This window comes from Drosophila subpulchrella, chromosome 2L, assembly GCF_014743375.2.
Source record: "Drosophila subpulchrella strain 33 F10 #4 breed RU33 chromosome 2L, RU_Dsub_v1.1 Primary Assembly, whole genome shotgun sequence".
NCBI lineage: Eukaryota > Metazoa > Arthropoda > Insecta > Diptera > Drosophilidae > Drosophila > Drosophila subpulchrella.
Window position 1 is genome coordinate 2,509,381 of NC_050610.1, and position 26,764 is coordinate 2,536,144.

Genomic DNA, 26,764 nt, shown 5'->3' on the forward strand with positions numbered 1-26,764 from the left:
TGCAGTAAAGCTAAAAGCAATAAAATTGATTTTTTGAGAACTCAAAGTTTAAATATATAAAATATTAAGTTCCATGAGCAACTACCCCTTTTATAATTAAACAAAAATTTTCCCTGTATTCCCGATACGAAATGTGCATTTGCTAGAACTAAAGAACTTTCGTTGCCGATATAGTATTTTCAAAATACGCAGCAAAATCACGTTTTGACATTCTGTACACAAATTCCTCGTGTATCACAGGCGGCTCTTCTGCTAAGCAAACATTAAATTTGTCTGCAATTTCAACTTTGTATCTTTCGAGTGCCCGTGTGCGGCTGCTGTGCGTATCTTAATAGATAAATTTAATTGGTTGATATTTATTTTTAGTCAAGACTTGATTAATTGCCACCCGAGAGGAGGAGTTCTCTGGGAGCTCCGTTCGGGGAATTCTCCACCAGCTCGCTGTTGCTTTGCTCCCTCATATTAGTTTTTGCTATTTGGCACGCGCAACCAGTTCCAGACAGCGCTTAACAATTTATCAGCGCGAAATACAGAAACAGAAACAACAAAATAAAAAGGCGACAGCAACAATGTATGCAAAATATATAAATAAAACAAGGAAGAACGCTATAGTCGAGTACCTCGACTATCAGATACCCGTTACTCAGCTAAAGGGACCAAAGGAAAATGGAGATATGCAAGCAGCAAATGCGCCACCTACCGGCGGTAGACAGATTTAAGCGTTGTGGGCATTTGAGTGGGCGTGGCAAAGTTTTTTTTAAATCAATCGATAGGTATTGACGAGACCAATACATTTAAGTTAAAATTTTTTATCTAGCACGAAAATTGTGGGCGCCACAGGCTTGGGCGGTTTGTGGGCGTTAGAGTGGGCGTGGCAAACTTTTTTTTAAATCAATCGATAGGTATTGACGAGACCAATACATTTCAGTTTAAATTTTTTATCTACCATGAAAATTGTGGGCGCCACAGACTTGGGCGGTTTGTGGGCGTTGGAGTGGGCGTGGCATATTCGCGTAATAAACTTGCGCTGCGCTCAAGCCTACGGAATCTAAATCTGAAAACTCGTTTCTCTATCTTTGATATTTTCCGAGATATCCGCGTTCATATTTACGATTTTTTGAAGTTTGTGGGCGGTTTGTGGGTGTTTAAGTGGGCGTGGCAAACTTTTTTTTAGGTCAGTCGGTAGGTATTGATGAGAACAATACATTTCAGTTAAAATTTTTGTTCTAGCATCAAAACTGTAGGAGCCACAGTTTTGGGCGGTTTGTGGGCGTTAGAGTGGGCGTGGCACTCTTTTGAAACAAACTTGCGCTGCGCAGGAATCTCAGGAATCTGCATGCCTAATCCTAGTATTGTAGCTCTTATAGTTTCCAAGATCTCAGCGTTCATACGGACAGACGGACAGACGGACAGACGGACAGACGGACAGACGGTCAGACGGACAGACGGACAGACGGACAGACGGACAGACGGACATGGCTAGATCGACTCGGCTAGTGATCCTGATCAAGAATATATATACTTTATGGGGTCGGAAACGCTTCCTTCTGCCTGTTACATACTTTCCGACGAATCTAGTATACCCTTTTACTCTACGAGTAACGGGTATAATTATAAATACAATTGGCCAACGTATTGGGAGCTGTTGGCCGTGTTGTTGCTTTTGTCCAAGTTGAAGTGCATGTTTCTCTCGGGTCTCTCTGCACGGCTCTCACTCTCGGCAGCGAGAAAAATAAAATTAATGCAAAATTCGAAAATTCAAAGCAATTTTTGTTTTTAGTTGTCGTTCGACCGGCACCACAATTCGTTTGCTGTTTCTCCTTTCTTCGCCTGATTGAATAATAATTAAACACTCAATATTTCTGCCTGTTTTATTTATATAACAGCTGAAACCAAAAAAAGGGTCACAAAAGCCAAACAAGTTATCCAAAGCGCTAATTTATAAGCCAAAAATAAACCAACTCAAAGTGAAAAAGTAAATATTTACGATAGCAAGCCAACAAATTGTACTAAACATCAAATTGAATAAAAACAAAATAGAAAAAAGTGAAAAACAAAAGCGAGAAAACCCACAAGTGTGAGAAAATGCTGAAGTATCCGCGAACCACTTCGTCGACCTCGTCGGGCTACTTTGATGATGATGAGGCCATGATGAATCCCTATCAAACTCCTCCAGCCTCGCCGCAATCTGTGCCCCAGTATCTGCAGCGTCACATGGTGCGAATGTTCAGCACTGAAGTTGATAAGTAAGTCGTCCTCAAACAGGCCCCAACTGAAGTCTTACATTCTTTCTAATATACTTTAAACTGATTGCAAAATGGAAAAGGAAAAAATTTGACTTACTTAGATAAGCAAAAGATCGTATCTTTCAATAATGCAATGTAAACTTTTTTTTAAATATTTAATAGTGTTAATCAAGGGAAACAAAGATATTTCTAATGATTTTAACTTTTTTTAAATTTATGTGGGCTAAATAATATAATAATTTTCCATTGACACCTGAAATCGCGAATATTCGCGAGCGCCTCGACTATATTATACCCGTTACTCAGCTAACTGGCTTATTGAACAACTTTTAAGTGAGTAGATGGGTATAAATAAACGAAACATTTTTGGCACGTTGATAGATATTGACAAATTAAGTATAGTAAAAAATGCACTGAACAAAAATCTTGGACGACCAAAACTTTTGTGTTTTGCGGGCTGAAGCAAACATTGGCTTCACATGCACTAGTAGATTCTACATTTTAAATTTAAACTCTCTAGATTCAAAAATGTAAGCGCTAAAATATAGGGAAGTGTAGAGTATAGTGTCGAACAATTCGTTTTTTGAATGTTACTTTAAAAAAATATATATTTATCAAAGGCTTAAAAGCAGAATGTTGTTGACATCTGTTGAACATAATCCTGCAAAAAATCCATGGTAAAATTTCAATGATGTTAAATACTACAGTTCTTGACGTAAACCAATATTTTATAGCTTTCACAAGTTGTAGGGTAAGGTGACGAACTGTTAAGTACACACTAAAACTGTATGCAGATGTAATATTTTTTTCATGAAGAGATGAAAATCTACAATAATGGAATACAAATTTAACTGTACACTTAAAAAAATGTCTACTTCAGTTCTGGCCTTAAATTGAACAAATTAAGTTGTTCAATTTCTAGTTCACAAAAATCAACAAAAAAGTAAATGTTTATAAAGTTATCGGCTATAGAAAAGAAACAAACAACGAAATGTCAGCAAGTTCCAACAAAAAAATTTAATCTTTATACCCAACAAAATGTTTGTCACGATATTTTATAATATGTTGGTAGCACTTTTATAAGGCGCCAAAGAACAAATCACAAAATAGCAAGAACTTTTGCTAAAGATCTTATAAATATGTACTTTTATATATTTATCCGACTTTGTTTTCCACAAATATTTGCTCTGGCACTGCTGAAACACCTATAAATTGAATAGGTTTTTAATTTTTGCTCCACATTTGTAGTCCAAATTATCTTACGAACAAATTACTGGAACTCTTTATTTTAAATACAATGTCGGCACAATAGGAGAAATCGACTAAAAATATATGGAGTTTTTGACGTGACGTTCCATATGAAATATCACGAGCTCGTCACCTTACCCTACATTCCCCTGTCCTATTACTCTATAAGTAAGGGGTAAAAATTACAATTTTAAATTTAAATTACAGGCCGTATGTGCTATTAGATTTATGCCTAGTACCTCTAGTTTTTCCAGACTTACGTCTTATAAATATGCATACGAAGCTCTAGAATGAGTTATTTATAGTAAGTGATTACAAATGGAGAAATTATATAAATCTTGCACGATAAAATCTTGTAACGTTTATTAATTCAGGAATTTACAAAAAAGTAGCAAACTAGAAGAAAATAACCCAGGTCGGCAAAAAAAAAAGCCCAAGACTGAAAGTTACAAAATCTGAAAGGATTTCACTTGAAGATTACGACCCCAAACTTTGAAATTTTCATCACGTCATAGCTTAACAAAAAGGCGTTATAGTACAAGATTTCGATTTTTTCGGCACTTCACGGCTTAATAACATTCGTATAGTATATCTGAAATGCTACTTAACCTTAAGTCTGTGTCGTGATAAAAAGTACCCAAGTTTGGGGTAGAAATCTATAGGTAAAATCTTTTCAGATTTTGTAGCGTTTAGCCTTGGTCCAAGAAAAATTTTGGATTTGGCCGACCTGTGTTATTATTATTAAAAAATTCCAAAGAAATAAAGGCAATATTTAAAGAAAACTTGTAAATAAAAGAGTTCGGTTTCAGTCCTATTTGCAACGACAAAATTAAGCAAATCTTTTTTTCGCGAATATATTTTTTTTATTGCAAAATAGTTATTTAAAGTATAAGCAATTTCTGGTTTCATAACTGCAAGCAACAACAAAAATAAACAGAAGCAAAAATGCTAGGAACGCCAATTTGGTTCTACAAAAATGCTGAAGTGGAATAATTGGACAAAAATCAATTATAAATAAAATCAACGGTGGGGAAGCGATGGCCACAAAATCGTAGAATTTTACATCCGTCCTCTGCTGTTTTTTTTAATAAAACTCGGTATGCCCTTTTCTCATTGCTTTCTTCCCCTTTCGAATCTACCCGCTGTTTTCTCTGTTCTGTGATTGTGGGTGGTTCTTGTTTATTTTAACAGCCACGAGCGCACATGTGCCATGTCTCACCCATTCCGTCGTTTGTTGCCACAGAGAAGTTCATTTGTTTGACCATTTATCGCATTCATCGCTCATTGCATTTCTAAGTGCAAAATGCGCTTTTTATAGTGTTTCGTATATAGTCGCAAATCCTTTTTTTTTTGCCGGATGTCACATCATCTTAATGGTTTAGAAGTAACGGTGTAAATAATAGGGTTATTATAATGAATTTAAGACTTACAGCTGGCTAAGAATTTAATTAAAATGTAGAAGGGATTTCTCTAGAGAAATGTTTGTAGGGAAATATTGAAGGCGGTATATAAAAAAAGCCATTTTAAAGATTTCAAGATTTAATCAATGATTAATGATACGATTTTGCAATGCATTTAATATTAAAGCTGAAGTCATAATTTTTATTTTTAGCTGTCTCAGCAATTTTATATTGCATTTCATTACAGCGATTAACTTTTGACCGATTCTGACGCAAATTTACTTTGTTGTTTCTTTGTGTTGCTGCCCTTAGAACAGAACTGTTATCTCTAAGGAGTGTCTTCGTGATAATGGATTGGGATCTATTATTGAGCACAAGGCTGTTTCATCTTCTGTTGAAATTATATTGTTATAATATATTGTGCTAATCTTTTCTGACCTTTCCTTACATCTTTTGCTAAAAACCTTATCATCTTGATCATGCCCTTCTTCTAAGACTTTTGTTTGTGGTGTTTGTCCAAGGTTCTCTTATTTTGAACAACAAAACACAACGAAGTTATCGCTATTTATACGCAAAGCGTTATTAAACCCATGTCTTACAGTGCCAACTTCTTCCCTTCCTTTTTTCATTAAACCTGGGCACATGAAATATCAATTTGTCTGTTCTGGTCTTACCTTTTTGAGTTTTCCCCTCCCATAACTCTTTTTAATTCACGCCTACAACAGAACAATGAGCAGTAATTAGACGAACTTTTCTTGGTTGTTGTTCTTTTCATCAATGAACTGCCTTGAACTCGCGTAAACACAAAAATATCAACTAAAAGCTTTCAGAAATCTTGAAAAGCCCAGACAGACGAACTAAGAACTTCAACTACAATAATAACCAGAGGAAAAGGGCTTGAGCCACGCCCCCTCCAAAGGAACTACAAAGGCAGAAATAAAGTTGTTGTGTCTTTTTTGTGTCAACGACTGAAAAGGTAAATGCACCTGAAAAGGTCGTGAGCGACCTTTGACCTTTTCGTGCCCAGCAACGCTTATAACTGTGAGATATGTATGCCGAGAAGGCGTAGAGTATGGCAGTAGAGTTTTTCAAGTGGAAAAGCGGCGTGAAAGCGGCAACACATGTTCTTTATTGTGGCCAAAGCTTTCCACATCGTTCTTCTTCGAGCTTATCACGGCGAATTGACAAACAACTTATTTATATCGCGATATCGATTGGATATATTTATAATTACGGGGCGGATAAAATGTATTGGTTTATGAGAGTCAAGTCAAATAATACTCGAAAATTATTGAGCGGGAGAAAGGAGAAAAGTCCAAGTTAATGTTCATTAATTTATTTTTGGTTTTTGTTCGATAATTTCGAAGAAAAGATCCAAAGAAATCTGTTATACACCTAAACAATACAATTTTTAGAATTATAGGTGATGTTAAGCAAAACTAAAACCACAACGAATAATTATCATCCCGGAGGCAGCTTTTAATTATAAAATTATACTACTTTAATCACCTCAACAACCGAACAAAGCAATACGCAAATAATGTATTAACCTTGACATTGTCTTAATGTCAAATCATGATAAATGAAACGAAATGCAAAACAGTATGCAACAATTAATCTTCTGCGCTGACTAAAAACGTGTGGATACCGACTTTCCTCGCCAAATCGTTTCAGGAGGTAAATGAATAATGTTCAATAAATTTTAGCTTAACTCGATGAAAATGTGAACAACAAGAGGGAAAAGCAAAAAACAAGGAATATAAACAACAAAGTGTTGGCAAAATATAAACAAAAACAGCGGGGGAGGCATAAATCTCTGGTTCCGGACGATAGGGCTGCATAGAAGGGTGCTTAAAATGTTCAATTCAAGGTGAAAGAGGCGCCACAGAGTCGGCTTTCAATAGAGCCATGTGTTTTCCTCAATTAAAGCGAAAAAACATAATAAAATTACACATGCTGGGATGGAAACAAGAACTCTGAAGGTCAGAATGGTGTTAAAATAGTTAAAACTTAAAAAAAAGTATATTAAAAGAAAACATATAATATAATAAATTTATATTCATATGTAGTTCTAACCCAATTTTTATTTCCCCTTTATATACGTTTTGGTACTACGTATACAATTTTTAGCAGGCCTCTTTCTATTTTCATCTCCCATTGTTACACCTTTAGCTTTGTTATGGATGTACATATTTTCAGTAACGCACATGCAAAATAGATTGACCGTGAAAAGTGTTTTCGCTTGGCCGCGTATTTTCCTTCAGGTGTTCGACCGCAAAAAGTTGTTTACCTGTATGTGTTTTCGCCAAAATATTTCGTGGCTGTAAGAAATTAACGAGGTAAAATTGTGTGAAAACTAATTGAAAAATTTCTTCAACTATGAATCAATTAGTAGGCTACAACTTAAATTCATGAATTAAAAAATCCATTAGTGTAGTATTTTTCGTTTCACAATTCGAATGGGTTGATTGATGGTAATAAACGTAAAAGTTGTAAAATTCAGAATATAGAATCAAACATCCAAAATGTACCTCGATGGGTGCTAGAAAATTTGGTCTGCTTTTAATCGCTATTTTATTAGTCAGACGTACAGTTGCGCCCTTCATACTTACAAGTTAGTAATCGTAATGTATCGTATGTTTATGTTTTATTGATTATAATCATACTATTGGACGAATTGGATAAGATAAGTGACAACATGCTACTTTTAAAAAACAAGGGTGTTGGCACTTATATTATTTCGGCTCATCTGTACATATGTATGTATGTCTATGACTTACTTCTACCGTTTATAACTCTTATTAAAATATCCTAAAATTATTTTGAGTATAGAGTTGGAAAAATAAAGTGCGGCAATTTTCAAATGCTTTTACATACTAACAAACCAAGAATCCATTCGTCTGTCATTGCGATTCAAAAAAAAGTAAACACAGGATTTTTTTAAATTGGTTGTACTTTATCTCAGAATCCTTGCTGTGGGGAATTTTAATTAAGTAATTTTTTTACGTATGACTTATTTTCGTTCGTCAAATTTGTTTCATTAAACTAAAGGTTCTTGCTTACCGGTTGGCTTACCGATCATTTAAGCGGCTTAAATAAAATCGTTTATTCTTAAATAATAATATTGCTCTTATTATTATTCTGGATCTATAACAGATTCGTACAAATTCCTCCTTTTTTAAATATTTAAACTCACCACTTATTATTTTGTACACCCTTGATTGGGATAATGATTTTAATGAAGTATGCAACTCAGTGAAGCTGACGCGTCCGACCCCATAAAGTATATCTATTCTTGATCAGCACCGATCTAGCCATGTCCATCTGTCCGTTTCTACGCCAACAAGTCTCTCGGTTCTAAAGCTATCGTAATGAAACCTTTCCAAAAGTCTTTATATTGCAAGTAGTATATAAGTCGGAACGAGCCTGATCAGACAAGTGTATCCAAAAGCTTCCATAGGAATAATCAAGAAAATATTTGTAAAAGAGGAAATAAAAAGAATAGCACTAAGTTTTTTTGACATTAACTTATACTCTTTGGAATTAAAAAAATAATTGTACCTTTGTTATTTTTTTTTTATCATTTTTCCTTCTAGTCCAGTATATATCATTTTCTAGATATTTTAAAATTACGATATCAGTTTAATAATTATCAGACTACTATATCATAAAGCTGTCATAGGAAGAAATTAATGTCAAAGGACACAAACCCGTTATATTTCGTTTTTGGTAAATCATATACGCTAGTAAATTAAAAATCTTAAAATTTCTGTAATTATTTTTTTCTTCTAAAAATTGGATTGTATATATGTATATTGCTCCCTGAATGGGTATAGAAACTTCGTCTTGCCGAAGTTAGCTTCCTTTCTTGTATATGAATAGATTATAACGCCGGTGGTGTCACTGGCTAATACTGAGGTTTGCATCCCAGCTGATAAGAAATAAGTATTTGTTTATAATTTCTTTTCCATGGATATTCAGCTTTAACCTTATAATAAAAACCAAAATAATTCATAATTAAAGCAAATGTTCCCCTGTTATGGAACTCAAGCAATTACAAATGCGATTACCATGAAAAGTTGAAAAGTTTATCACCCCGGTGGGTGGTGTCACGTCTGAGGAACCGGTTTGGATCTTAGGTAACAAAGACTAGTTGTTCGTAATTACTTTATAGCTTGGACTGCAAAGAGAACGGGGAATCGAAACGACTTAGAATTGATAATTCACAACCCATAATCGCGTTTGGCTGTGGCATTTTCATAGGTCGCAACTTAAGATTGATTTGATTGCACAAACACGTTTCTATTTCCATATTTTCCTCACCACTTACAAGATTAGCACGTGAAACATGAATGATAGTCTATAGGCGGTCAAGCGATAGTGCTATATAGTAAGATAAGGGGCAGGGGTATATAAGTGGTGCCGGTTATACGTGTCTTTCCTGGCGATTTGTTTACTCGGCTGCGGTTAAATTACGTTCGCCAGCGAGAGTCATAAATACTAGATAGATTTAATAACGCTAAAAAGTTTGCCACGAGCTCGTGTCTCAACGATGACGATGATGAGCGTGTATATAAGTTATATAGTATATTCCACTGCCGCCAGGCTGTCTCAGCTGCAAATCGAAAATCAATCCACTTAGGTGGAGGTGTGACCACAACAACCTTGCAACTTGATTAAGTTACCCACCTTTTCTTGAGTTCAAAGTGTCCACTTTACGGCGCACCGTCTCTGGGTTTTTCTCGCCACTTTTTGACGTCACTTTGGTTTTCTTTGCCAATCGCAAACCGATCGTATTTTGACTGTAAATATTCCCACTTTTCATCTTCGACCGGCGATGGTGGCCCCTTTTTGGCTTTTCGTTGATTTTATGACTCAATTAAAAGATAAATACGCAAAGTGCAAACATTTCAATGTTCACTGAATGCAGCCGACAAACGAACACATGACGTCAACCCAACCATCAAACAAACAAATTGTTGAAAGATTTATGAGTACTTCGAGTGTCTATATTTGGATATCCACGCAAACACGCACTTTTCGAAGATGAAAGAAAAAGAGTTTGGCTAATGGGACATTTGCATCCAGCGAGTACCATTAAGTTATATGGTGGATTAAGACGAAATTTGAAATAGTACGGTGATGTTGACAGATCCTTGGGCTTTTTATGATGGAAATTAAAACACTCCCAGTTTATTTGAAAGATAAACAAACAGGCAGAAAAACAAAATTTTCAGAAAATAATTATTTTGAACACGCAATTTACTAAACAGGTAATCCTTTAGTCTTTAAATGTCACTCGCTGGTTTGCGGTTTATTTTTCGGTATCATAATTATTTGTGTTTATGAGTAACATCTTTATTTATCTTTTTAATTTACGACTCTCGACTGCGTCAGCAGTGCGTGAGTGAAAGGCAAAAGCCCGCCAACAAGTTAACCTTAACATCTTTTCGCCGCTTTTTTATTAAATTTATAATCAAGTTGCTGCCGCAGATTTGCATACAAATTCAATTAAAACGCGTGATGGAATTCAGTAAGCGAACTTTTCCAAAGGCAGTTGTGGGAAACGAACATTAAATTAAAATGCTAAAAAGGAGATTTAAATAAAAGCCCATATAAACTTATAAATAAGTTCATTTTAACCAAACCTTCATTATCATACTAAAATGTGCCCTCTTAAAATACCAAAATTATTATATATTTATTAACGAGTGCAGCCTGACGCTCAACTCGAATTAATGTTCGATTGACATGTCAAGTGGAAATTAGAGAGGAAAACATTCAAGTGGTTAATCAGTGTTGAACTTGTTTTTGTTGTGGTGCCTTTAACACTCGCCACCCACACAGCCACAACCGCAGAGAGCTGAGGTCAAAGGTTGAACTTGACGTGAGTTCGCCTTTCGCTTTTCAGCGGTCTTTGGCTGAGGGGCAGGTTTTCGCCGGGTCAGAGGTGCAGGCGCCACCTAATGACTTGCAGCCTGGCATTAAATTGCCATTGCCTGGAAAACTCTGAAAATGAAAGTAACAAAAAGCGTTAAGTCGAGCTCACGATTTTGAATTCACAAAGTTCATTGGGCGAGGTCTTCAAATACCCTTTTATGAGTATTTGTGAGAATATTACAAGGTTTTTGATATTTGTACAAACATTTTACCTGTTAAAAAGTATTTGAATATTCTTGGAACAGTTGGAACTATTGTAAAATTTCGAAATTACAGCTGAGAATTTGTTATGTTCCCAATTTAAAGTGTTTTCTATCTAATAAATATAAATCTTAAGGAAAAGAGATAAAACAAGGGAGAACGCTATAGTCGAGTACCTCGACTATCAGATACCCGTTACTCAGCTTAAGGGACCAACGGGAAATGAAGATATGTAAGCAGCAAAGCGAGATTTAAGTGCGCCACCTACCGGCGGAAGACAGATTTAAGCATTGTGGACGTTAGGGTAGGCGTGGCAAATTTTTTTTTGGATCAATCGATAGGTATTGACGAGACCAATAAATTTCAGTTAAAATGTTGTATCTAGCATGAAAATTGTGGGCGCCACAGGTTTGGGCGGTTTGTGGGCGTTATAGTGGGCGTGGCATATTCGCGTGACAAAATTGCGCTGCGTACAAAGCTACGGAATCTAAATCTGAGATCCCGATTCTCTATCTTTGATAGTTTCCGAGATATCCACGTTCATACTTACGATTTTTTGAAGTTTGTGGGCGGTTTGTGGGCGTTAAAGTGGGCGTGGCAAACTTTTTTTTGGGTCAATCGATAGGTATTGATGAGAACAATACATTTCAGCTAAAAATTTTATTCTAGCATCAAAACTGTAGGAGCCACAGTTTTGGGCGGTTTGTGGGCGTTAGAGTGGGCGTGGCACTCTACTGAAACAAACTTGCGCTGCGCAGGAATCTCAGGAATCTGCATGCCTAATCCCAGTATTGTAACTCTTATAGTTTCCGAGATCTCAGCGTTCATACGGACAGACGGACAGACGGACAGACGGACAGACGGACAGACGGACAGACGGACAGACGGACATGGCTAGATCGACTCGGCTAGTGATCCTGATCAAGAATATATATACTTTATGGGGTCGGAAACGCTTCCTTCTGCCTGTTACATACTTTCCGACGAATCTAGTATACCCTTTTACTCTACGAGTAACGGGTATAAAGATAAAGATAAAATAAAGTTATGAAAGATACATATGATCTTAAACTACAAATTATTTCTAGTTGCAAGAAACCTTAACCAAATCTTTTTTGTTAAAGGTCATATTGCTATTTGTAATTAAATATTTTTGTTTATTTACTTACTTTAACAAATTGTATAACCAATAAAAATAGACCCTATAGATAGGGTATACAAAGATGCGGCCTAGACGGCGGCGCCCCGAGCAAGCGATTTAATGTTGTTATATGTCTCTTGGGTTGTTCGTTCGGTGTTCGTTGCTCGTTGTTGGTTGTCTTGGGTTTCATAACAACAACAAGACAATGCCTGGAAATATCCATCTATCTTATTGTGGGTTTGTCTTTCCGTCGGCCCCAGTGTTCACAGTTATTAGACACTGTTTTATGTTACACAATTGTTGTTTTTGCTGACCAAACCAAATCCGGCTGGCAACATGTTGCCAACTGGCAGATCTCTTGGGCCTTTCGATAATGGTGGGGCCTTTGCTAATTGTCGGGGCGTGGCCCGATCCCCAGCACAGCGATGTTGTTTTGTTCGAAAACCAACAGTCGTCCAGCTGTTTACCACCCAATAAAATCACACTCCGAAATAACACTCATTAACAGGGAGGTTCCAGTATTTTATCGGCTTGGCTGGGTTACATTTGCAATCCTCTTTTTTATGTTTCTTATTTTTTTCGGCGGGGCTTGGCACACGTTTGCCTTTGTCAGCGCTATGAATACCAAATATTGCCTTTGCTGACATTTATTTGCACTTATTTTTCGTAGCTGGCGAATAATAATTTGCACAAACAATTTGCATGTTTTTGAGATTTTTATTTTGTTGTGGTTTTCATGGAGGCGGAACGAGCTTGTTAAACGCAGTTAATGAGGTTACGGAAGTCAAGGTAAAGGGGATCGTACCAATTCAGGTCAGCAAACGAAAAGAATGGAAAAATCTTAAAAGAACGATAGGTTTGGGGTTCCTTTAAGGTTTTTTGTTATTTAAAAATGTTTAAAAATGTAAAATATTCCTCTGCGCAGTTGTTACGCACATTTCTTTCTCTTTTCTGCCTCATTTTCATTGCGTGACCAACAAAACTTTTCTCCAACAATTTCAATGCGATTTCGAAATGGTTTAGTTACGGGGTGTTGCAAAAGTCGTAAAATAAGAAAAGGCGAGAAAATGTAGTGAAATAGCGGAAGAGTAAAGTATCTAAATGCGTGACCAGGTGGAAATAGCCTCGCTTAGATGTCCAAGCTGAAAATAAAATTAAGTTTAATTGTACATTACGCAATTTATTAATGATATTTCTCTTTTCTTTTGCAGGTGAGTCTGATTGAAAAAATGTATTAGTTTGTATCCCATGTCGGAGACGGTAAGCTTTTAAGAAAATATAACGCCAAAGTTTCGGAAAAATGTGGTAAAGTAATGGTAGCATCAGGTTTGATCTGGTTGTGCATAATAAACACGTTAGCAGAATTTAATGTCATTTATTATACATAGCCTGCCATAGATGAAAAATCCATATCCCAAGTTTTTATTATCACATTTATTGGTTGTCCACGTTAGGACAGTTTTAATTTAAAAATTCCACGATATTCCTTTACATTTTTAAATTGTTTTTTTTTAATGTTATAGATATCTTTCTTAAAAAACATTTTAATAACTATGAATTTAAGATGCTTCTATAATAAGGCAAACTGATTAATGAAAAGTCTACTTCCAGACTTCTGGAAAATATATACACATAAGTACTTGGAAAGTTTATCCAAAGTAACACCCCGCAAACAACCCGTCAGCGAAAATAAAATCAGCTGACTCGAAAATAAGCAGCCACACAGTATCTTTGATATTTCACAAAGCAACAGCGTGAGAAAATGGTCGAATGTGCATGGAAAACTCTTTTTCATCGTGGGTGGTGGGTTTGGTGGATAGGTGGGTTGCTGGTTCGTGGCCAGCGAATCTACAGTTAGCACACGGGTTATTGAGCCTTCAACGTGGCAACTTGTCATAGTCAAGTGGCATGGAGAGTCTCTTGCTGTCTCTTTCCGACGCTGATGCTGCTGCTGCATCGCTTCACTGGATTTCAAAAGTTCTTTTGCCGTTACAACACGCTCTCTCTCTCTCTTTGGGGCCCGCTCTCTGCTGACAAAACCGCTGTTGTATGGTTTCTCTCCCGCGGATATGGCTCTCTGTATCTGGAATTCAGCTAAAAAGCTTTCAAAAAAGCAGCCATGTTGCTTTTTTAGCGTCCATGTGTGTGTGTGTGGGAGTTGAACATCGCGCTCTCTCCTCTCATAAATTAACTGATTGGAAAGATTCGTTTGTCTGCTTTTTTCGGCTTCCTCGACGTTTTTCTGTGTTTATATTATTTGTTTGTTTATTTTTCATGCATTTTTTTGTTTGTCTTTAACACGAGCCCAGCGAAAACGTGGAGCGGCCATGGGAATATCGCTCCGAATCGCTCTCGAAAAAGGGTTCCGTAACAAAGATCGCGCACCAGACATACAGTGAAGCCTTTACATAAGGGGTTTTTGTCATTCTAACCATCTACGAGAAACTTAGATGTCAAAAGCTGTAATTTAGTGATAGCTATATATAAATTAACCTAAATTTAATATAACAAATTGTTTAGCAAACATATTTGGATCTTATTTCCGGTCTAGAATAATGTGTCAGCAAGAATGTTATTAATTTAATCTCATGTTAATCCATGCTATTTTCTTTTTAATTAATATATGTAAACATTTTTTTGTATACTTATATTTTGGTTTGGGAAATTTAGCAGCAATGGTGTTTTTTTGCAAGTTCCACTTTAGCTTCCAAGCTTTGCTTTGTTGTGCTCTCCTGCATTTTTGCAAAAACAACAGCTCGGTCGGAACTGCCTCTCTCTCGCTCTCCCACCAACTTCGAAACTTCAAAAGCCACCACCGAAAAGCTGTTGTAACAACTGTTGTTGTTGCTGCTGCTGCACGTTCAGCTCTCTTGTTGGCTCTCTCTCCGTCGGCAGAGGCAGGGCAGCGACTGCGACGCGCAGCAGCGACGTCAACATTTTCAGTTATGCTTCCATTTCCATTCAAACACGAATCGCCTAGAAGTTAAAACTTCGAATCGCTTTTGTCGCTTGGGCTTTTATTTTATTCCGTTGCTCAATTGTTGTTATTTGTGTGAAAAATAATTATTTTTAGCTGTGCGCTTGTGTTGCAATCTGTGTTCAAGAGAGAGAGGGAATTTGAACTAGAAAAAGAACAAAAACTGGAGAAATTGTTTGCGACGGCAGCCTAAACAATTGGCAAAAAGTTCGCCAGACATTTAATATACAAATCTTGAGGGAAAAAACGGCGAAAATCGTCTCGCGCGCATTTTTAACAATTTCCATCAGTGAGAGAGAGTCCAAGAGAAAGCAGAGAGCGAGAGAGACGGAGTTGCTGAATAAAAAGCGTATTCAGCAAAAGAGAGAGCCAGGGATTCTCTCAAATTTTATCTATCTCTCCCGAGCACACAAATAAAAGAGCTCCCCAGTTCGTTGTTTTTGTTTGTTTGGTGTGTTAAAACATAAAAAGGCCTAAAAGCGAACACCTTAAATACATGTGTAACTGCAAGTGAAACTCATTAAAAGGGAAGCTGGTAAAAAGAGCACCCAATTAACTGTTTGGACACATACACTGAAATCAATTATTGCGGCAGCTCCTCCCAACAGTGTGTGTGTGTATCTAATAAGAAAAAGCAGCTGCGACCTCCCCAAACAAATTTGTCAAATTAAACTAAATGGTCTGAGAAAAAAACAAAAATTACATTTTATACATATCATTGCTGAGCATTTAGAACATAAAGTTCTTCCAACTTTAAAAGATACACAGTAAACAAATCGCAGTGAACTATCGTAAGATCGATAATGAAAACTGAAACCGGCGGCAATAATAACAATAATACCGGCAGCAAAATGGATTTCGATATGTATCCAAGTATTTCGGGCAAGCAACAGGATCCCGTTCGCGAAGTAGTTATGAAATATATCGATTACTTTCTGCCAGAGTGAGTATGCTATGCGACAGGAACTGAACACCTCATCCAAACATTTTGAGACAACAAAAGAAGGATGTTAGAATGCGTCCAACTGTAAAATGATTCCCCTAAATAGACTTGTTCTATATTTATAGTACATACTATCAAAAAATTAATAGTTTTAAAGGATTATTTTAAAAAATAGAAAATATTTTAAATATTATTTACATTTTAAAGATAAGTTGGTACAAAAAGTTTGCAAGCCTTTCTTCTTTAAAGATATATTTATCAATTATCAATTAAAAACAATTGAGTGGAAGATCCTTTGGGAAACTACATTTTTACTTTTATAATAACTCTATTACGATAAATTACGATGAAAAAATATATAAATAGCCTGTGGGAAAACAAACATTGTTTAGATAAGGTATGGGGTTATTGTCCAAGCTGATAACAAACTGATGAAGAGGTCATCCCAAGATAAAAGCCGCATATTTGGCTAAGGATTTCAGTGGGGAAAACAGTAGCTCTTTATACATTTGTTGACAAACGGCATTATCGTTTGAGATAAAATTGTTTTCAGACTGGTTATAGCTGGGTTTTTTAAGTAAGCTTCTAGGGAAAACATTTTATGAATCTGTTTATATGGTTCTGGCTATTTTTGTTTAGCTGCTAGGTACAGCCGTTAAGCAGAGGAATTTTACAGTTTACAGTTTAAGATTGTTTAGATGTAATTAAAATGGTGTGTTACGAGCTAGAATTTATTTTGGGCGTGATATTTTAAAAGATTATACATACTTTCCTCATTTAGAAATGTATTTTAAGAGGGTTAAAAGGGAGTTAAAAATAATGTTATTTATCTTAACTTTATTTCTTTATTCAACTTTGGGGCAATGACTTATTTTATACTCGTTGTTTTCAGTTGAGTCGTTTAAAAGACATCCATTTTTTTGGCGCATTACTTATAACACATCTTCTTATCCAATCAAAAAATGGTTATGTGTCCATCTGATGACTGATAAACCAAGCGATGACTAATTTTAGATGTCCCCAATATCTGTTTAAAGTAAACTGTCAAAATGGAAGCAGCTAATTTAAGCAAATTTGTGTGAACTACTAGAAAAAAAAAAATATGAAAACAACTTCAGACAACTAAGCAAACGACAATTGAGCAGGTGGCTATAAATAGCTGGCAAAAATATAGGTACTTCCGACCCATGGTTGATGTGATTCGCCGCTTAGGAAACCAATTAGCGAACCCAGACATCATGATGATCCATAATGGGTCCTATATTATATCCCGTGCATGGCAACGCAGCTGAGCTATTGCTCTTCGATCAGATCTGAGTAAGACACATCCGATGGCAAATTCACTTCAAGGTGCTAAGTTGTGGATGGCGAGAGTTGATTTTATAAGCATATATAAATATTTATCGGTTGGATAAGTAGACGGGCGCTCTAATTATATTGGTAAATTAAGTTGTGTAAGCGATTATAAACGGTTGAGCTGGTAGGGAAAATGTATATTTCTAATATTTTGTGCTGGTATACAACGATTACATTATAATTTTAATTTGACATTTAAGACACAAATCCCCCGAATGATTTGCTTGGCAAATCTCGTGAGATATATACTTTAAACCGTACCGAATAATCGAATTATATGTAAAAGACTGGTTAGTTCGCCCGCTTCCTGTCTATGGGGCCTTACATCACCGGGAAAACGGGCCAACGCATCGTTAGTTGGATAAAATACTATTTTTTGCTCTGACCTCATTTTGTTTTTGTCCGTTACGTCCAGTTAGGCAACTTGTTGCAAGTTGTGTTGGCATGGGCGGGGAAAATCCAGGAAAGGGGGCGCCGAGGAGCAGGCTGCCACGCGCCTCTTGCTGTGAAGCCTGCCAAGTTGGCGACATTTCTTCGGTGGTTTCGTTGGCACTTTAAGGCTTCCTACAATAAGGCGGTAGCAATGAACCGGTCTTGGTATTGGACTTCAGTTTACTTTTTTCAACTCTCTTTTCAACAGTTTTTAAACCGCCATCTTACGTCTTTTGAACCCTTTTTGCCGTTTCTATATATAGACATTTATTTAATTTCCATTTTATTTGGGTCAGGGGCAAGTGATTCCTTTTTATGTTTCTCTCATTATTAAGACTGAATATATATGATTTTATATTTTAAGTTGTTGCTATTGTGTTTTCTTTACTTTGTAAAAGAGCTTTCTTTGTTATTTGTGAGAGCTGCGGTAGGAACATATTTATTTTTAAGCTATCAACAAATATATATTTAAATGATTATTGAAATAATGTAAACTTTGTAGCCTGATTGCTTCCTTCACGCCCTAAACTTCGCCTTAAATTCATTTCCCTCTTTCCGATCGTTTATTGTTCCTATTTTGCTGAACAGTTTTTACGATGTGTTTTGTTTTCGTTCGCCAACTTCCTGGAGTCGTAAACTCGGTGTCATCGTTCCCGGCTCTTGAGACCCTCAAATGCAAATAAACACTTCGCAAAACGCCATGCCAGAGTGACGGGAAATCATTCGACGGATTCAGAACCGCGAAGATGGCATGAATAAGTATGCCAAGTTCTCTTTTCGCTTACATCAGCCATCAGCAGTGCCTGCCTGACAACCATTTCGGTATCTGTTTTTCCTATGCATTCTTCGATTTTGCGGAGTCAGCGGAGGGCATTTGCTGTGCGAGCGATTTGTATTTTTAGGGGGAATCGCAGAATCGGCATCCGCAAGTTTAAAATTTCGGAAATGCGCGAAACAGTTTATGTCGTGTGAATCCCACAAAAAGTTGTCGTTGGCTCTCGATATTTTGAATCAAAATAGACCGGGAGAAAATGCCAAAGAGCAGCGACACTCATCAAGGGATTAGTCTGGCACTCGGCCAGAGTTTCATTCACAGATAATGCGCTTATTCGGATTGATTCGATAGGATTCGAAACGGCTCATTGGCGGCATGTAATTCGACTTTTTCAATTGCCAGTCGAAACATGAGTCCAAGAGCTAAAGTGGAACGCCTGTGAAGTAAATGATAAGCACACATTTTTCAACGAGTTCCAGAATACCATCTCTACTGACTAAGTTAAAAAACTAATGATGTTAAGTGGTTCAGCATTTAATGTTAATTTCCTAAATCATAAAATTTAGTAGTTTGCTGTTAAGATACTGCCAAAAATGGAAAAGTATAAGTAAATACTTAAATTTAAAGTTTATATTTCATATTTAACGAATTAAAAACTGTAATACTTAATGCAAAACATTGCATACTTTAATTTAAAAGTGTTTGAGTAAAGTTTGTACATTTTATATTCGATGCTCGTAATATTTAATTTAACCATTTTATATGATTAAGAAACAGAAATAATGGTATTTTTTTTAAATAACCAATGAAATAATAAAAAGTGCAGTAGATAAAAAATAATTGGGAAAATATTTAAAATTAATATGAAATCGTTTGATTGTTTTAAAATTAATTTTCCTTACGAAAATATATTTATTAACCTCCTACCTGGTTACTCTAAACATAACTATACATTTTGGATAGACATTTTAGTAAACAAAATCTTCACCCGTTCTTACGTTCTTACGTAGTTACTTAAAATAACTTATTTTCTTCTACTTTGTTTTTGTTTTCAATATTTTTTAATGACGTATTTTGGCAATATACAACTTTTGCTCACGAGACCTTATAAATAGTCCCAAACTAAAACTCAACATAAACCACACTCAGACTGCCGAATAAATAAATAATCTTTAAATTAGCACAAAAAGCAGAAGTGAAAAAGTAAATAAATAAATGACATCACTGATATTTTTACGAGCGTTCGATGGCGGCGTTTGAACCTTAATAAACTTTGCACTTTTCTCCCTCCGCTTATTTCTTCCTCTTCGTGTTTTGGGTGCTTTTGAATAATTAAATATATAAATTGTGTGGCTTTAATTTGTTGTTCGTCGCGTGATTTTGTGCCTTCTTTTCCCACTAGGTCTAATATTTATTTTTTTGTGTCTGTACCTGTTTTTATACCCGTTACTCGTAGAGTAAAAGGGTATACTAGATTCGTCGGAAAGTATGTAACAGGCAGAAGGAAGCGTTTCCGACCCCATAAAGTATATATATTCTTGATCAGGATCACTAGCCGAGTCGATCTAGCCATGTCCGTCTGTCCGTCTGTCCGTCTGTCCGTCTGTCTGTCCGTCCGGATGAACGCTGAGATCTCGGAAACTATAAGAGCTAGGGTATTGAGATTAGGCGTGCAGATTCCTGAGCTTCTTACGCAGCGCAAGTTTGTTTCAGCAGAGTGCCACGCCCACTCTAACGCCCACAAACCGCCCAAAACTGTGGCTCCTACAGTTTTCATGCTAGAATAAAAATTTTAACTGAAATGTCTTGTTCTCATCAATACCTATCGATTGACCCAAAAAAAAGTTTGCCACGCCCACTTGAACGCCCACAAACCGCCCACAAACTTCAAAAAATCGTAAATATGAACGCGGATATCTTGGAAAATATCAAAGATTGAGAAATGGGATTTCAGATTTAGATTCCTTAGGCTTAAGCGCAGCGCAATTTTGTCACGCGAATATGCCACGCCCACTAGAACGCCTACAAACCGCCCAAACCTGTGGCGCCCACAATTTTCACGCTACATCAAAAATTTTAACTGAAATTTATTGGTCTTGTCAATACCTATCGATTAATCTAAAAAAAACTTTGGCACGCCCACTCTAACGCCCACAACGCTTAAATCTGTCTACCGCCGGTAGGTGGCGCATTTCAATCTCGCTTTGCTGCTTGCATATCTCCATTTTCCTTTGGTCCCTTTAGCTGAGTAACGGGTATCTGATAGTCGAGGTACTCGACTATAGCGTTCTTCCTTGTTTTCTTTATTTTTGTTTGTCTGCTTGGGCCATGTCTAATATTATTTTTCTGACAACATGCTGATAACGCCTGGAGAGATTATAACGAAGCAAAACAACAATCGCGTTTCTAATGATGATTATGCTGCCACCAGCTGTGCGTGAATGCCATAGTTTTTAGAGAGTAGTTCAAACTATCAAATTAGTATCAGAAAAATATGAGTTATGTAGTAGTTATGTATTCACTTTTAATCATTTGTATTTGTTTATTTCAATAAACCTATTTGAATGTTATAAAATTAATACTTTCGCTAATTTAATTAAATTACCTTGAGGCCCAATTTAATTTTAATTTAAAGTAATACACTTCGGTAATAAGCACGGTGTTGTTGTCTCGATTTCAGTTAAATGAGTACTAAAAACTCCCCAACAACCAAATCCTATTTATAATTTATACTCCCATTCACCTCAAAATAATTAAGTGTGTTATTTGTTTAAATTGCTCTCCATTTTATTATCGAATGAATTAAAATTAATGGCCATGCGAAAAACGAAGCGAATTTTCGCCCAAAAACTCCGCGTGGCCAGCAAAAACAACTACAGCAATAAAGACGCCATTGACCGGTGTCCGAAATGACATTGGCGAATAAATGTGGTTTTATTTTATTTTTCTGGCTTTTGTTTGTGCCCATAGCCCAAAGAAAGAGAACAAAAGTCACGGCATGGATTGAGTCATTGCACTCGTCCGACGTCTGGATGCAAAGGCGAGACTTTTACTTTTTCCCGCCTTGTTTTTCCCAGGCAAGGCGAGATGATATAGAAAGTCGTAAACTAAGTTCCCTTGACTCCCCCGCCTCCTCCGGCAGGTTAAGAAACTTTCCGCCACTCGTCCTTGTCGGCTGACTCAGGGGGTAAATCACAAGTTTCCCCTTCTGTTTTCGAAAACGAAACTCTCGTAATTCTGTTCTCGTTCTTTATTACCTCGCCCAAGCCGACTTCCACTGACTTTAATTATTTTGCACGCCGCAAATCCATTGCCTACATACGAAATGATTATCTTCCATTTCATTTAAATGAAAGGCATTTCGGCAAAAGCATCAACAGAGCGATGTGTTAATCATTAAAGTGCATTGTTTATTATTGTGGTATTTTTGTCTTATTTTGTTGATATATACTGAAACCAAAAAATATTATCTGCTGAAAAATGGAGAAGAATAATATAAACAGGAAAGTTGAATATGTTATCACATACAAGATTCAAATTTGCTCATTATAATTGTAATGGCATGCCTATATAAAAAATGAAAAATGATACTGCTAATTTGAATGTTTTGCTACAGCTGATCTGGGTTTAATATTTTTTTTTTGGTTTTTTTTACGCATACAATTAATTAATTTTTTCTTGTTGTGCCTTATGTCTTAATAATATTACTGAAAGGCATTTACTGTAGATGACTTGTGCAACCCCTATGTGGACAACCTTAAATAAATTGCTTTCAAATGACTCATGACTCCATTATATCACATAAGTGTAACTAACCTAAAGCCATATAATTTTATGACACACCACTCCATATTATCATGCCATTTCTATAATTAGAAATTATTGCGTATGTCAATTATTTTTGAAGCACAAATCGAATCCATTTCGTTTGATAAAATGAAAAACAGATAGAACAGAAAAAGATATGAACAAAAATGACATGACCCTAAAGAAATAGCGCTGACAGTTGCTGAATTTTCAATCAAATGGATCGTTGGAATATGGATTCTAAAAAATTTGTTGAAAAGCGTTTTAAATTTTCCTTTTGAAATTTATCAAATAGGGCTTACCACCTAAAAAATAATTTGAATTACCCCTTAAGGTGAGGTCTAAAAAATGCAAGAAAATTAGTTCTAAAGAATGTAATCCGAAAACCAATTTTTATCAACGCTATATTTACTGTTCAAGAATTTATTAAAATGGCTTTTGGACTGTAAAATTGGCTGTGCTTTTCTAGTTTTTCCTCAGAGTTTCATAATTGTTTGACAATCGATCGACCGAGCAATGTAATAATTTGCACTTTTGCTTGCAGTCAACAATTAAAGAAATATGTCAAACTGTTGTTGATTGATAAAATCGTGGGGTACGGGGAAAACCCGTTGCATAAATATAATTATATCGGATTTAAATTCAATCAAAAAGTCTGAACACTTTTCATACCATTCATCTTTCACTTTGGTCTTATGACAATTTAATTGCTTATTTGGCATTGCAATTAGATGGGGAGATTTGCGTTTTATTCGGAGTTCGTTTTTTTTTTTTGCGAAGTCGAGGAAGTTTAATTGTCAGATTGACCTCAATTTGCGGCTGTCATCAGCAAGGTCGGATCGCCAAAAATAACTTCCATTCGAAGGTCTTCAGCAAAAGTTTTTAGGCATTCAAAAAGGCAACTAAAAAATAGGTATTTGATTCGTTTTTAATTGAGAGGTTTGATGAGACTGCTTGGATAATGATGAAGGGGCTATTAAATTGTTGAGGAGGCTAAGCTATTATTTGCAAATTTTTAAATATATAATGTGATACCCTATTAATACTTTACATTTTGTAAATTATAATACCCTAACTATTTACATCTTTATTTCAGTGCATCTGGAACAAGTGCAGTTGCGATTGATAACAAAATCGAACAGGCAATGGTAAGTTCAAATTGAATTATATTTCTAATTGTTTTATCTCAAATATTTATAAGTACGGCCGTCAACTCATAAATTATACACAAAGACAGAAAAAAGTGCGAGTGCCAAATTGATAAGAATTCGAAAAAAACATGAAATCGTTAATCTTTATACTGGGCGACAATTGCTACAAAAGTTCTTATCAGGCCAAAAAGGAATAATCAAGGAATACGTCATGGGCTGAGCCTAAAGTGTTTTTGAACTTTTGACCGTGAAAACAGTCGTTGTTTTTAAGGCAAATGGTGCGTACTCTGGTGGATGGTCCATTCTTGATCTCGATTAGGCAAGGTCTCAAGTCTCGGCAACCCATAAATAGCTAGAAGTATGAAAAGCCCATCGAAATGATTTTCGAGTGGGGCACCATGCTCACAAAAAATGATACAATTCAATCAAGTGGCCCTCCTTCATCATTCTCGGCTATGGACGAGCATGAAGTAAAAATTTAGTTCAATTGAATTGAATTTGCTTTGTACATACTGAGTTGGCATGCATTTCAATGGAGGAATCTATATTTAGGCACAATTAAAAGACAGTACACAAGACTCTCAAAACAATGAACAATCCCAAGAGATGACAATTGGTTTCGAGTCTTTTTCAATGAACTGAAATGAACTGTGGCGAGAGTTATGAATGGAAAACCATTGATATTCATGGTTTACGGCTCTACACAAAGAACAATCGAATTGGTCTTAAGTTCTGAAATCTAATCGAGCTTGTAATCGATTTTGCAATCAGTCAAAATAAAAGTTTCAATCATTTTAACCAGTGGCTTGTTGCTTACAGACAGAGTTGTTGTCAACCCTAATTAAATTTGATTTGTAGATTTGCTATCAGAAATCGATTAAGCATTAGAACTTTCAAGTCCTTTAATATGGTATACATCTTTGGGAAACGCCAGAAGCCATATTTATAAACAATATGGATTTATGTGAAAACCATAATTCTAAGAATTCAATGTTTTTCCGCTTACTTAGATTAAACTCAATTTATTTATCTCTTTCAATAAATCTTCACGATGGCGTATTTTTATTATACCAAGTAACGGAGCTAATAGAAAATTCCAAGCGGAACTTGATGACACATTTTGCGTTGTGGCAACTGGCTGCTGCATGTGGTTCGATTTTGCCTCATTTAAAGTCAATCAACTTTTCCTTTTCCACGAAATCCAATTGAGAGACAGTGTCTGCGCCTCTGTTGCAGTTGCAACTTGCCACCCATAATGGTCATTTGGGTCAATTGAATTGCTCTCCCCACTTTCTATGGGCCGACGCATTTCATTTCGATTCTCTTCTTTTTCATTTTCTTTTTTAAATTCCTTTCTATCCATCTAGAAACGTTTTCCCTCTTTTTTCACTTTGTGAAAGTATTTTCCCCAAGCGTATACCATTTTCCCTGCACTTTGTGCAACACGCTCTTAACTCTTGTTTGCGGCTGAATTTATGCGTTTAATTCTGTTGTTGCTTTTGACCTTGGCGAGGAAAGAAATAAAATAAAATACAATTGTATACGAGACTTTGGGGCTGATATTTTTATGAGCTCCCTTCCCGGCGACGCTTATCAGGCTTTTGTCTTGTTTACAAAATGGCAGACTGTTTTTTCTGCTTATCTCACCACCGCCAGCAAATGCCACACTTCAAATATGCCATAAATTGTTTGCCAATTCAAGAGCAAATAAGGCCAGAAATGTGAAAGAATAAAAGAATACAGCGATATTGTGTTTGCTTTGAGATAATTATTGAAATTACTCAACTCAATCATCGAAATGAAATTGGCTTTGGGGCAGCTTTGTATATTTATGTGACACATTGCTAGACAATTCTCCGCCTTTGTTATCTTTTTTACTTTTGGAAGTCTGAATATGTCTTTTGTTATTAAGAACAAGTTTATTTTTACTCACATGATAGTCTATTACATTTCTCACCAGGTGTAGCCTCAATTTGATTCGGGAAAGTTCTCTAACCCCCAGCAGATGTCGCATACCATTCATATTTTAGGACACTTCCCATTTCTTGATCTGCTTTATTTCATATACACATTATGCATAGTATATAAACTCATTCCGTTCGGTTCAGTTGTCACGTAGTGGACATGAGCACACAGATTGCGGATTACGGACTGCGGATCTTACGGATTCTGGCATATTCCTTGGCTGACTCAGAAACAAGAGATGATTTTTTTAGTCATTTTTTGCCTACGCCCAACAAAGGCGCGTCAAATAAAATGTAATTTATTTGCAGAAGTCTCTTTGCGACAGTCTTCCTGTTTTACAAATGCAAAGTACATAAAAAATAAAACTGAGACGGAAGCGTTTTGCTTCCTTAAACAATCGTTTTTATTGTTGATTCTCCTTTTATCACTTATCAATCAAGGCAAGTGACGTCACGGATTTACGTTCTTTTGCGCATTTCTTGGTTTTTTTTTGCCGCCGTATATGGAAGTAAATTTAAATGGTGATAAGCCCCCGAATAGGCGATTGCAGTTCTATGAAGCACAATCTCTAGCCCATATAATCTATAGACTGGGAATACTTGACAGCCACGCTCCAATTTCTGCGCTAATCATTTGCCTCTTCAATCAAGCGCCGATCGATGAAGAAAACAAGTTTTCCTCAAATAGAAACAAACATAACATATAACTTAGCGCCAATGATTAAGAGTTTCTTTTCGTACCGAGTCTGGTGATAAGGTTTTTAGGTTATACCAATATTAAATAATTGATTTGAATTGGCTCAAAACAATAAGAGCGCAGGGTAATATAATAATACACTTATCAGCTGAAAATGTTGGAGTTGATTCTACTCAAGGTAAGATGTAAGCAAAACCTTGATGGGTTATCGTTGATGATTATTTGAAGGTTTAGCTATATTTATTGAAAACCTAATGTTTCGAAGTTTAATTTATCACATACATCCCCTTTCTATTTGTAATTTTTTTTTTCTAATATTTATAAAGCCCAATAAAAACGAATTTCTCAAGCAGCTTTCGATTCTTCGTAGTTCGAAAATTATAAAGATCAAAAATTTTCCTTACCAATCTCAACAATCAAAGAAAAAGTTGTGAAAAACAACAAGATAACGATGATAAGTTGATTTGCTAAGACAACTTAATGACT

General features: G+C 36.0%; 1 protein-coding gene across 9 annotated transcripts in view; it reads left to right on the forward strand.

The window, feature by feature from the left end:
• Nucleotides 1-26,764, forward strand: part of LOC119546495 (protein bunched, class 1/class 3/D/E isoforms) — a 107,055-nt gene that overhangs the window by 62,341 nt on the left and 17,950 nt on the right. For 7 of the 9 annotated variants that reach the window (XM_037852797.1, XM_037852795.1, XM_037852798.1 and 4 more), the window contains one exon: nt 23,563-23,614. In XM_037852797.1, coding sequence (XP_037708725.1) covers nt 23,563-23,614 — 52 coding nt within the window. Of the gene's footprint in view, nt 1-1,871; nt 2,247-15,173; nt 16,097-23,562; nt 23,615-26,764 lie in introns of those variants that run through there. The other 2 variants (XM_037852800.1, XM_037852801.1) reach the window with 2 other exon arrangements.